Source organism: Tenebrio molitor, chromosome 8, assembly GCF_963966145.1.
Source record: "Tenebrio molitor chromosome 8, icTenMoli1.1, whole genome shotgun sequence".
NCBI lineage: Eukaryota > Metazoa > Arthropoda > Insecta > Coleoptera > Tenebrionidae > Tenebrio > Tenebrio molitor.
Genome location: NC_091053.1, coordinates 2,935,343 through 2,949,563, shown reverse-complemented (window position 1 = coordinate 2,949,563; position 14,221 = coordinate 2,935,343). Strand labels below are relative to the sequence as shown.

The following is a 14,221-nucleotide window of genomic DNA, read 5'->3' as shown; positions in this document are numbered from 1 at the left end:
AGGGAAAAACTCGTCCTTGAAAGACGTCTGGTTTGCAAGAAAAAAGCAAAAAACCGTGTTAAACGAGGCTGCAAATGCAAAAATGGAGACGCGTATGAAACAAACGCGCAATTTTGCAGAATTTTGGTCATCCCTTTTCGCACAAGCGCAGGTGACATATTTGACGTTAATCTTGCTAACCTTACAAACACTTACAAAGTTAAAGACAACATTTGGACGTAATTTATTATACTGGATGCTTTAATTCTTCCATAAAGGACTAAAACACGATCGGGATATTTTAGCAAGGTAATTTGGTTCACGTAAGCTTCCTGTGTCTTCAAATAAATTGACGACTCTCTTAACCTTACATTTTGTAAAGCCTACATTTGGATAGTGTTCCACGAGAAAACGAACTGTGTCATTGAAGTTCTTACGACACTCTCCATAGGCAAATTTTTTTTTTTTCAACAATATTGAAATTTCTGCCGCTGTAGTCAATTTTGAGAGTATTTTCAATAAATTTTCACAATTTGACGTTTCTAATAAAGCGCGCCCAATTTTGACAGACTTTAAAGGGTGTACAAAATGTTACTTAGCAATTAATCATCAATTGTTTCAAAAGGTAAGTACTCAAATACCTTCAAATTTTACATTAAATTTTTAACGACAAAATCTAATCTTTTCGTTGAATCAGACAAGTGATTTACTTAATTGTTTATGTAGACCCCTATTTTTTAATGTTTAACAATCTAATAATAATCGCGCATAATTTTCGATAAAGGAAACATGTGTTAAAATTACATTTTTTAACTTGAGGTAATTTTGTTATTACTAATTGAACCTTCACGGTCTAAAATATCTGCATTTTAAATTTCATAAAAATCCGTTGGCAAATAACCGAGATATTAGGCTCGAAAGTATTAGCTGAGACACCCTGTATGTTTGTAAATTAACAATAAATAAATTTTTATAAACTACTACTCTCGTACCTAGTAGTAAATGCTACAATTTTCCCCATATCTACTAGTAATGCAATTATCTATTTTCTAAAAGTTAAAAACCACTCCACGTATTGTTGTGTAATACTGGTTGCCTATGTCTCAGTTACTAATTTGTTTATTTGCTTTGCTGGCAAAACATTAATTACATCGATTAAATAAAACGGTAAGTCTTGTTGATTCAAAATTTAGACAAGACATAATGCTAATAAAATTCGTTTCGCATTAAATGCACTGATTTTAATTAAAGGAGAAAGTCCGTATAGTAATGTAATAAGAACGGAATAAAATAATTGAGAATCATTTTACTAGGCCTGCTACGAAATTCATTTTATATCAGATACAGTTATTTCAAGAGACAATTTATTAGCGACGTTAAATACATAATAAAATCACGATAGATTTTTGATAAGGTTAATGTTCAAGAGCAAAGAAACGGGATCAAAAGAGGCAATGATAACAATCGACTTTAAGCAAGTTCGAGGCTATGCATTGGAATTAGCTATTTAACAGCAAATATCTTTCAACGCATCGACACAAATACATTCGGAAAAAAATTACTTCGTAAAAAATTTAACAAACAAAACCGACACGCTCTACATCCAGTGTTTCAAGTACCAAATGTAAAACAGGTTGACTCGGTTGCATCGAGTAGAGAAGCGTTAAAGAACAACCGACGACAGCGCAATCGGATATGGATATGAATCGCGACAAGAATATCCCATCGCAAGAAAAATAAACAAACTCTTCAAAAAATGCCGAAAACTATTTATTTCCAAGCAGTCGAAAATCGCGCCTTTGTGTATCTCCATAGAGACAGTTAAACTGTCATTTTTTTTTCTGAGCGGAGTAGAAGTAGGTACTTCAAGTCCTAGGAGTAGAAGTGTCCCACAGGGTGCTCGACCGGGTCAAATGTAAGGTCATTTGAAGTATTTGTCACGATTTATTTATCAATTACACGAAATATTTAATAAATAAATTATCCCCCTTAAGATAAAGCCTCTAAAAAAGCGAAATAACAAAATTATTATCCAATATTTAACCGATTCGACTGTGATTGAAGACGAGCCGCCCGTTGTGGGACTTGTGGGCGTGTCCATGGATGTCAGATCAGATGTCAAAAATGTCATAAATAACGCAAGAGTGTCCTTCAGTGTTAATAGGTAAACAGTTGCAAGTTGTTATCGTTTGCTATTTACGTTTTGATAACGCCTGTTGTATTTAGCGAACATCTGAAGTGTGTATTGGTCGAAAACGAAATGTACGGCGACGCCTCCAAAATTGATGTAGATCGCGCCAAACTCAATGTAGATCTAATCCGACCACACTCCTGGGCGAAAAGTGTATGATTTCTACATAATTGCTCCTGATGCAAAGTTTCTGGCTAGATAGGTAAAATTTCTGAGTTCGCTAGAGAAAGAATTATAAATTATAGGTTAGGTCTTACTTGTCACTAAGTGTGGCAGCTTTCGATGCAATGAAATTACCAATTTGACAATGAGAGATATCGAAGATTTGGGCTCTGCTATCATAGTAGCAGGATACTAAAAATTACAAATCGCGATCGTTTATCATTTTGGGAAAGTTTGACGTGGAAATTTGCAGAAAGTATCGGGCCTTCAAAAAAATATATAATTAGAGTAGGCGTAGGAGACATTCTAATTCTTTTAACAGTCCGGAGTTGCATAGTATGCATAGTAAGCTTTTTCCCAATTTCGTATTGTCATATTTCGTCCAGGGAGAATAGGGAGAATGCACTACAAAAATTAAAAATATTTTCTATCCTAATTTTATTTCGTTAAAATGTCAGGCGTTTCTTGTGTCATTTTCTACGCTGGAAAAATGTTGCAAACAATTGAATTTCCATAGGTTGCTCTAAATATAAATTTATTTGAAGGCCCGTTAGATCGGATAGATTGGATAGCATTGTAGACTTTACTAATATTATCTAAACTTCAAGTACCAATAACAAGGGAAGTATAAATTACTAGTGCCTTAAAATTTGAAGATTGTAACTGCAGGAAAAGAAAAACACATGAGTGAGTTCATGTTCGATTTTTTTTGTGATCCGGTTGAAGATAAAATAGTATATATCATTCAGAGTAGAAGCTCTTTTTTTGTCGACCTCAACTGCGTTTCGGCCTTCAATCTCTGGGCTCAGCACAAAAAGCGACACTTCTACTCTTAATGATATAATATACCATTTTAGGAAATTCCTATGCATCCCGCTTCCTCGCCCCACATTTGCATAAAATGACATCCCGCCTTAGATTTCCAAACCGTCCTAGTATTAATTTACCCTATTTCAACGCGAACATTCACTGGGAAATAATTTATGCAGATATAATCAGCGACAGTGGATTGCTGCATCCTGCATCCATTTTCAAATAAAACCATCAAAATTATTTATGTTGCGTTATGGCGATAACGGTAATGAGTTTTATCGTTTGTGCTGAATGCTGATATTTGAACGTGGACCAGAAGTGACGTTTATTGTTGTTGATTTTGTTCCTCTCTGTTTTAAAATTTCACATTGTTGTTGCGGTCGAACCGCTGCGACTTTGTACACTTTTGGATTACCGGAGCGATAAATAAAAATAGATATGGAATCGGTTCGCCCGGCGCATCCGCCAATCAAATTAGCCCGCAAAACGAGAACCAACGCGTTTTATGGAAAAATCTTGACGATAATTTAATGAAAGTTTCATCTCGCAAGAATGCAACCAACTTTATAATGTACGAATCGAGGAAATACAGTGGCGGAGTTCTAAGCCTTGTAAGATATTCCGGTAGCAGTATATCTAATTTATTGCATGTGTTCTGTAATGGAGACAGCAGTTTCACAAGAACGTGTGGACAGTCGCCAGAAGAGCTTTACTCTTGGTAATTACAATGAATGTGCAGCGACATAAATATAGTCGAAGTTTTTGAGACCGCGTATATTCCAGTTTAAAACATTAAGTTTTGTTGATGTCCTCGTCTTAAGCAACGGCAATAAACAACGCCCCAGTTGCATTAAATAACCGAAAATATTATTCCGCAAAAATACATTGTTTGAAGGTTTTATCGCTATTTTATACAATAAAACAAACAATGCTCAAACATAAAAATACGATACTCGAACGTAATGAAAATATACTGCAGGGTGGATGCGGATTATGAAAGAAACAATGTTGCCTTCACTGAAACATACTGTTATTGTTTGCAACGTCTCAACAATTTGCTTTTCACAATTTTAAAACAAACTCTTCGGTTGAAATTGTAATTTGTGGTCAACAAAACTGTTTCAGTTTTCGGATTTTATCAATATTGATTCAAATTAATTCGCTAATTTGGAATTTTTAGTGCTCGTAAATAATTCACCGGCGGTAAAAATAAATTAGTTTTTCTCCTTTTATTGTGCAATAAATTTCTTTTATACATATTTTTATTGCTATTGCATTATTATTGGTTTTTAAAAAATTCAATTTTTCGATTAAAGTTAACGTCCAGAAAACTTAACTAATCCGTCATTAAATTCAAGTATTATAACGGGTGTTCATTTAAATTTCTCCTCAGAGTCGATTGTGAACGCACAACTCGTCAATCTGAAGAGTAAAATCACAAACAATGCAAAAAGTTAGGTTAGATCCGTGATCCGTGGTGCGTTCACAATCGACTCTTCAACGCCAACTTTGAGGAGAAAATTAAATTAACACCCGATACATTGACCGCTATAGTTTTTGAAAAATAATGAAGCAATTTCTGAAAGAATTATTTGTAATCAATTAAAAAATGTCTTGTTGTGTGTTGAAGAAGAAAAAAATGGTCAAGTATAAAACTTCAAAATCAAAATGACCTGATTAACTGAAAAGAAATTAGTTAGAAAGTGAATTATTGCAACAAGAGAGAAGCCCTGAAAACCATTAGAGCCGTATTTTCAGTCCACTAAAGTGATTATTAAGTTGTGTAACAATGTTTTGTAATGGAAATTAACTGAACTGTATGTACTGCCACAAACAACTGTGTTAACAACGCATCCAGACCGGTACCGTTTTCTTTTAGTGGAAATAGTGTGCCTGATTACACAACATCTGTGCGCGTTCGATTGAGGATAGACAGACAAATGAATTAATATCCGGTGTAACTGGGCTAAATCGTCGAACGTTATCTGATTCGAAGTTGGCTCAGTTGGAATTCTTTCCTGACGATATCATAATCCGATGGCTGTAATAAATTGCGAACTTTATATTCTGGAAATGGTCTAGAAGGGAGTACATTTCATTAATGAAACTTTCCGATCGTGTCCGCAATTGTTATCCTAGAATCTCGAGCTCAATTGAGCTGCGCAATGCATCCGCGTCCCACCAACAGTTAATTGGATTTCAAATTGTATGAGGACTTCCGGTTGTGGAAGAAACGCGGGTAAATTTCAGAGAATTAAGTCTTTAAAGACGAACAATGGCGCAAATAGCTATTCCTATTCAAAACGTCGTTGGTTTGTTGTATATTGGGTTGCAGATACATACTAATTTATCTTTATTGGGCATTTTAAATGTACAGAGATTTACAGATAAGATAAAATTTCGTATCGACACTATTACAAAAATGTACAATTCAAATGAAATCCTGGGCTGGGAAGGCGTTCGAACCAGTCAATTGTTGTGTTTTTTTAAAGCGTATAAAGCGTAGATTGGAGCATGTTGACAGCTAACCTAAAATTTAGAGCGAAAAATTTGTTCTAATTCAGAAAGCAAATATCTAAGGACACCCTTTGCAGAAAACAAACATGCTCAATTATGTCCCGATTAAACATAAACAAATGTCATTCGTGTCAAACGGCGGGAAATTCAAACTTTACACTGTTCTAAACGGTTTAATTTTTCCAACGCCTACTCAGCCCAGGATTTCATTTGAACGCGTGATATTAAAAAAAGTATTAAATCACGATGCCTATTAGTGATACTACTCTCTAGTACTATCTACTGATATTGTAGTACAGAGTCGGGTATTTTACTCATTTTGGTGACTATAAAACTTTTATCTATTTTGATGTAATTACAATTAAGTTTGTCATAAGCGATTAGGTAGGTCCCCGAAAAAAAAACTCCCAAATGACTGTCACAATTTCAGCAAATCTGATGTAAACTGTTGACTTTTTTGTGATATGTAATTCAAAGTCACAAAAATTAATAATAAAGAAATTACATTCTTTTGGTGCTCGGAAAAAATGTTTGCCACCTTTCGACGATAAGGTCCTGTACTACACTACACCAAACTTGACCTTCAAGCCGCTGGCAAGTGTCAAATATCATTTCTGTCATTCATTGCCTGTTGTCAATATTCAAAAATTCACAAGAAAGTGATGTGATACCTCGGGTTTACGTTTGACGTTCTTGATAGTTGGTATCATTTTTCTAGCATGCGTCAAAATTCAAAACACTCAAATTGTAGAAAGCTACTACGATAACACAATTATTGTATTATGGCAGCCGTTTTAAAACACAGTTTGGAGAAAAGCGCATCATAGAAAACTCTTCTAATGAGTTTTTTTCACACCACTGTGAGTCCAGAAAAGGTTTTAAATGCACATTTTCGAAACCCTATTCAAGAAAAAAGAATCTATTTTTTCATATTTCTGTACTAGCACACTCCCTTAATGGTGATTATGTAATTATAACTATGATAATAAATAATAATAATAATAAATATAATAACCATCATTGAATGTAAAACTACTGGTGAAGGTAATAAAATAACCATATTGATAATGATAAGAATTCAGATGATGATGATAAGGTAGATCATAACAACAGACAAATAGAATTTATAACCAACAATTGATAATTATCGGTATCAATAGACGATAACATACAAATTACAACTAACAGATAAAAATAAACTAACAGGCGACTAACTAGGTATTAAGCAATAACAATTAACGTAACAAATATGAGATAACAATTAATAATAATTACGATAACAGTAGTAGTATTTGTACCGTATTTTTTGATTACATAATTTATTGTTTGTAAGGTGTGTTGATCTAGTGACTTTAATTGTGAGAGCTGCGCGCAGCGCCAACGACCAACTGTCGAACTATTGAACTTGAACGACAATAATCAGCAACACACTCAATTTTAGAATTTAATCTTGATTACAAATAGTTTGGGGGCGAAGTGCATTTAACAATTTATTTAAAAAAAATTAACGGAACTTTTTTGTACCTAATCACAATTATGATGTCGTCACTGCTAGATAACCTCACACAAGTTAAAAATTAAAATTGGATAACGGAACCAGGTGCTGTTCTACAGTGTAGAATAAAATGAGTTTCATCTAGTTACCTTTGCATCACCCTTGTAAAAATACGATGTGCCGTTCTACAGGCAATACCCTAACCTCAAAATATACATCAAAATTCCAAATGCGATTTATTGCGAAGGGATGAGATCGGAAATACGTCTCAATAATGAAAATGTTTTCTTGATTGATCACATTTATTGACAGAACTTCAAGGTCACTTCAAAAAGAGTAGAGCGGTGCACGAAAATTCCAAACCTAACTAGATGAAAACCATTTTGTTCCACACTTTACAATTGCGGACACGCTACGCTTTATTGTCATTATGATTAACGTTTGAAATTATTTGACATTTTAAAGTTTATTTTTGGCATGTCAGTGTGATAAAAATTACAAACATCGAAAGTGAGGTTAGTTGCATCGAAAGCCAGTTTTATGTCAATCGAGTGACAAATCGTCCAAGATTCCGTGTCCGCAATAGTATCGCACTTTGTTGCAGTTTTTCACTCACAAACTCGCACATTTGCATAAAAACTAACTCGTCCCAAATATTTTCACTATTTTCAAACAGTTTCGCTCATTTTATAATAACCAATTTGCCGATTAAGTAAAACGTAAAACTCAAAACCCGACCGACGCCATTCCAAAGCCAACTTTCTGAGGATCCAAAAAACAATGGGCGAAAGTTCTAGCACATTCTAGAACAAATTTTAAACGGTAGTGGGTCAAGAGTGCTTATGTCAACAAACAATACAAATTTAATGAAGGGTATTTTCAGCTAAAATTAAAATCGCTTAACCAACAATTATAAATATTGTTAGACAATTGTACTTCAAGCATATTGTTTGTTGATTGTTGATAAGTAGTGAAATAAAGTTTTTTTAAATACTTTTCGTGTGATTTTAATTGTGCTACATAACCTATAACCTAACAATTAGATCGAGTGCAGCTAGCAGCGTTGCGTCAGTAAATTACCAAATTCCTTGTTTCGCTGGAAGTAAATAAGAAAAATTTCGTCACCACTAACGATTAGTTTCATACTGATAACACAAAAAACGCCAAACTAGGTACTAGCTTTTCCTCCATGTTAAGAAAAGCTAAATATGAACTACAGGAACGAATAATTTGATCCACTGCTGAGACACGATAGCCAAAAGCAAGATACTAAATACTGTTACCAAATACTGCAGATGAAACTCGAAATAACTCAAAAAAGTGCTAATACAACAGAGTTTTTATTTTTCTTGCCACTAGCCTGGTCTAGTTACCTACTTACCTAAATAACTTGTATACCTACTTGTAAAATAAAAATCTTTAGGTACAGGTGCTTTTATATTGACCTCTCTAGTAAACTTGTTTTTAGAAAACAAGAAATACTTTTTGCAAATATATTGCCATTTTAATTTGTCGAGTTAATCCAGAATGGTGGAATGAATTTAAAAGAACAACATATTACAGCAAATATCACTTTATTAAATAAACGATTGTTTATCAATGTGAATGTGTAACTATGATTTTTAATCATTCAGAAAGAATTTCCCTTAGCAAAATGAAATGAGGTAAAATAAACGAATTTCGATCAGTTTGAGGTTTGTTAATGCTAGTGCTAAAAAAGATAAGGTCTATCACGTTCGCTTTTTTGATTTTGTCAGTAGCCACAGAATTCCCCGGATTTATCTTACTTGACTGCAGCAGAAAAGATAAGATAAGACAAAGAAATCAAAATCAGTACATATCGCGCCTAGTTGTCTAAAGCTCTGCACTGTTTCACTTCTCGAGAAGAAAGTGTTTGCACAAAGGAGATATGGCAGAAGAAGAAAAAGAAGTGCTAACCAGTCAGATTGTAAAAGCACATGACGATTTTTCATGGCTTTATCTAAACCAAAGATATTCAGACATTACCATCATTGTTCATGGCCGAAAGTTCTACGCCCATAAGGTACTGTGTCTAATTTAAAACTTTCAGTTGAGTAGGAAAAATATCTAATATATTTAAAAAATAGGAAATGAGTCGTGGATAAACTACACACCTTGCTGATAAGTAAACAAATAAACAATAAGATAAGGTACCTATTGTAATAACTTTGATTACTTCCAGTTTATATAATAATCCTTAGATGTGTAATAGTATATTATTTGACGAGCTAATGCTAATGCCTATCATAATCCACGAGGGTGCCTATAATCACCAGAGTGGATTATATGCATTATTCGCGAGTTAAATATGACGTTTTATCTACGACCTACGACTTTTTTTCATAAAACACTTAGCTTACAAAATTTTAAAGATCTGTGACTTATGATAAATCACAAATGACTTATAATAAGTCACGGGTGTAATTTGTGACTAGCATAATGTATCTATAGTTACGTAAATAACGTATTATTTAATGGTCGTAGATAAATGTGTAAATCGCCTTTGATTGTCTACGACAGTTAAAATATAAGTACAGCCAATTAAATTAAAAAGTGTAAACATGTATTACAATAAATATACAGCGTGTTTTTGAAAGTTGTGCAGAAATTTTAACCATAACATTTATTTTTTGAGCTACAATTTTTTTTAATTGCTTTTAGTCTTCTACGTTGTTCCACAACCTCGTAGGTGAAACTTCGGCAAATTTTAAAAATACACCCCTGTATATAATGTTTTATAAAACGTACACCAATGCGGTTTCCTTGTTTTAAAGCATATTTCCTATAGGTTACTTCGCAATAAATGTCATTTTATTTTTTGACATAGAATTTTTTAAATATTTTTTCCGAGTTCTACATGAAGCCAGTAACTCGTGGTTAAAATTTCTGCACAACTTTGAAAAACACCCTATATATTAATGGCATTTTGTAGGCAATTCTTGCTGCCAGATGTGATTTTTTCAAGTTTGTGTTCTACGACCATGTGCAAGCAATAAAAGAGGTAGGTAATTTTAATTTCATTAAAAACGCAAGAATTTATCGATTTTTTTAGTCGCCGGAAGCTATAGGAACAGATATTTCTGTATGGGCCTTCCAAGAATTACTGAGATTCATTTACACAGGTCCGTTTATATTTTGTGTTTTATACATTACAATGATTTGTTTCAGGCGCCATTATTACAACTCCCAACGTAACGTTAATTCTAGAACTATTAGAAATATCAGTGAACTGTTCCTTCACAGATTTGGAAAACTTCCTCACGAACAAGCTTAAATCTGCCTTGAATCTGGAAAATGCGTATGACATTTTGAACGTGGCCAACTCACGTGATCTGGATGAATTGAGAGATGCTTGCCACACATTTATGGATGAAAATGCTCCAGAAATAATCGCCAGTCCCCTTTTTAATAACTTACCGCAAGTAAGTGCGCAATGAAAGACTAATTAATGAAATACATTGATTTGTTGCAGAAATCGGCGATTGGAGTGTTACAAAGAGACACTTTTTGTGCCCCAGAAATCGCAATTTTCGATTGCGTTGCCAAATGGTGCAAAGTCAACAAGGACGTTGACAATTTGGTGATACAGTGTGTTCGATTGTCGTTGCTAACAGTTGACGAAATTGTGTCGACAGTCCGACCCTCCGAATTGGTGGAAGATGAAACGTTGTGGGCTGCTATCGCTGAAATCATTGGAATTAAACCAAAAACTTCGTTCTATAGAATTAAAAAATGTAAGTGAAAATAACTATTTTCAATACAAGTGAGCAAAGTAGTGCATTTAATCACGAGTACGGAAGTTGGGCGTCTGAGCCGAAGGCGAGGACCCCAACCGTTCGAGTGATTAACTGCACGTTTGCTCATGCGTGTTGAATCTGTTTTTTTCCATTATCATAAAATAAGCATTTTTTTTGTCACTTTTTGAATTTTGAGTTAATTGCAGTAAGCGTATTGAAATTGTCGCTTTCACCTGCTGCCTACCCCTTATTATGCCGCAAGTTACTTTGCTCACTAGTGAGAAAGCGAAAATTTTGAAATTGAATTTAAAAAATTATAGTTAAGTAACACATATGGAAAGTGTCTTTAGTGAGCTGTTAGGCTTTCGTCACTCGCCAGTGTGCCTACTTGTTCAATAAAGTATCGCTTTCGATACTTGTTACGTAAATACATATCATAAGTCCTGTGAAGTGTCGGTGTAGACGTTGCTCCCCTAGACCTGAAGTGGTTTGTGGTTTTACAGCTGCAGTATTATTGACAAGCAAAAGGAATTTGAATACCTATGCCTACCACCCGATTGACAAGAGTAGTAGTATCACAGTTAGACTTGGTGCTCCATCGCAGGTGAATTACATAAAAATGAGGTTGTTGGATGAGGACTTACGGTACATCAGCCTCGTTAAAACAAAATCCATTATAAAATCGTAATATTTCAGATTTTATTCTTATTACATCGAAGTTTCGCTGGATCAAAGAAACTGGAAGAGAATTATCAACTACTCGTATCCGTGTCGATCCTGGCAAGACTTGTATTTTAAAGAAGAAATGATACAGTACATAAGAATCGTAGGAACCTACAATTCAGCAAGTCAAGTGAGTTTGTCATTTGGCCAGAATTATTTTGGAAAATTTTTCCCACCTTCCGCATGCCTTTGTTGTTGAGCACAACAGCGCGAGTGAGGAGAGATTTACCGAAAAGAATTCACGTGCACGTGGGAAATTCTGTAAGAAAATCTCAAGCCAGCACCAACAGTATTTGAAATGTCAAAGTTATGACAATTGCACCAAATGAAAACTTTTTAGTGCAGGCGTGCGATTTTCAATCGTAATTGTGGTACATCTTGCAAATTTTACTTGTTTAGGATTTCCATCTGGTATCTTTTGAAGCATATTACAAAAGTGATATTCCTAAACTCGTGGGGGATATAATTTGTCCAGATAAAAACTTTGCCATATTGAACAAGAAAGCGCTCGTTATTGAAGGGTAAGTGCTTTTGCAACAATAAAAAGATCCTGACTTGAGCTTACATGCAGGAATAATCCAAACGTATTGCTGAAGCAGCATTTCGAAATCCCTGGTTTCACTTATCATACAATAGATGTGGACCAAATCGTCGTACACTTTGGTAAGATTCTTATTACTTACTTATGTAACAATTAAGCTACTTAAATGTGTATCGTTAGCTCAACCTTACATGATTTCGAGAATACAGTTACTGCTTTGGGAGGGTGGTCTCTTCAGGTATTTCATCGAAACGTCAGTCGACAAAACTAACTGGAGGATTGCCGTGGATCGTACAAAAGCAAACTGCTCGTCTTGGCAATTGCTTCAATTCGACGAGAGACCTGTGGTTTTTATAAAAATTGTAGGAACATACAGCACAGTTACAAATGACAAAGTTAAGGTATATTATTTACATCAACAAAATAGCTATTTTCAGTACAAGTGAGCAAAGTAGTGCATTTAATCACGAGTACAGAAGTTGGGCGTCTGAGACAAAGGCGAGAACCCCAACCGTATGAGTGTGAACGTTTGCTCATGCGTGTTGAATCTGATTTTTTCCATGATCATGAAAAATAAGACAAGCTTTAGTTATTAATACTCAGAAAATAATTTTCCTCACTAGTGATTCAATTGCCATCTTTGTTCACTATTTTCAGTGATCATGGAAAAAAATATTTATCTGCGACTGCATGGATAAGCTGTTGTGTCATTCATTTGCGTTAGGTAATGAAGTTCTTTGTCAGGCAAGTGAGGTGCTGAATTCATTACTTAACTCGTTTTATTTCTACAAATGGAAAAAAGTTATCAAAAAATTCTTTGACGTCACCTCTGACAAATTTAAATCGATTTTTGAGAAATTCTGAGCAGTCGTAGATAAAATCTTGTGTGTCACAAGTGGGATAAGGCATTATTATAGCACTCGTGTGATTACACCACTCGGTCTACGATTTCGTCGTGCAGCTTTCACGCTCGTATGATGCCTTTATCCCACTAGTAACGTAATAACCATTAATTTTAAATTGTGCAGGAATTTCGGTGTGCTCTCTTGAAGTGTTTCGGCAACAACGACGACAACTAACGATCAAAATAACATTGTTCAACGTTTTTAATAAATATCATGACAAATTCCATTGATGTAGTTTTCTTTAACAGTTATCTGTTGGTTTTCAGTTTATTCCACATAAAAGTACCTTTTGACTACGCTATCTTGTAGATTAAATCAATAACAAGATAGTGCGCCTTCTCACATGATAAGATCCACAGCATACTACCCATCCATAAATATGATTATTGTTATCCGATTGATGAATTTACACTTCCTCGAGAATCCTCGGCATCACATTCTTTCTGCATTTTAATACAACATAAAAATCTCTTGGAGGTGTTGGAGGATTGCGACTGCAATGCAGCGAGAGTTTTTTCCCCAAGAATGCATTGTCCGGACCATCAGGATTTAAAGATTAATGGCTGACGAAAAAACAAGCCCATAAGAAGGATGAATAGACACTTAGACACCCTGGTTAGGAATAATGGACAGAAAGGACGATGCAGAGAACGGTGGGAACAGCCTGCTGACGTCTGGCTGCCCAGACACAGGCTCGGATTGCGTCATTAACGAAACGTATCAAATTGCCGGAGACCCTCCTCCGACTGTCTACCGATCATTAACCGAACAATGGTTAACTAACTTACTCTTTACTCCTCGGTCTTCACTAGCTTTGTTCCTTGCCTGCAATATTTGACTGACGTATGTACACGCTCGCCAACGCAACTTCTCTACAAGTTTACGGTTTTGGCAAGGGTGAACCCCACAATTTGCAGGTTATGTAATTATCAAAGAAAAGTTGATATTACAGCGGCAAGACGGTTCACAGTTCTTGCACGTACTCCAAGAGACTGAAATGTCTAGGATGAAATATTAATTTCATAATTACATTCGTCGACTGAAAAACAACAACAAGCAACAACATTCTTGCATAATGTTTTGCTCCACAGACTGTTGTTTTGTGCTGAAAAAAATTGCCTTAAAGAACATTTACTG

At 34.8% G+C, this 14,221-nt stretch overlaps 1 protein-coding gene across 1 annotated transcript; it reads left to right on the top strand.

The window, feature by feature from the left end:
- Window positions 1-8,980: 8,980 nt before the first annotated feature.
- Window positions 8,981-13,310, top strand: LOC138136864 (BTB/POZ domain-containing protein 9-like). Its single transcript, XM_069056185.1, has 11 exons — window positions 8,981-9,201; window positions 10,111-10,179; window positions 10,231-10,300; window positions 10,347-10,600; window positions 10,651-10,912; window positions 11,419-11,560; window positions 11,612-11,768; window positions 12,038-12,159; window positions 12,210-12,301; window positions 12,360-12,580; window positions 13,208-13,310. The coding sequence occupies exons 1-11, from the start codon at window positions 9,067-9,069 to the stop codon at window positions 13,256-13,258; spliced, it is 1,575 nt and encodes a 524-aa protein (XP_068912286.1). The 5' UTR covers window positions 8,981-9,066; the 3' UTR covers window positions 13,259-13,310.
- Window positions 13,311-14,221: the final 911 nt, after the last annotated feature.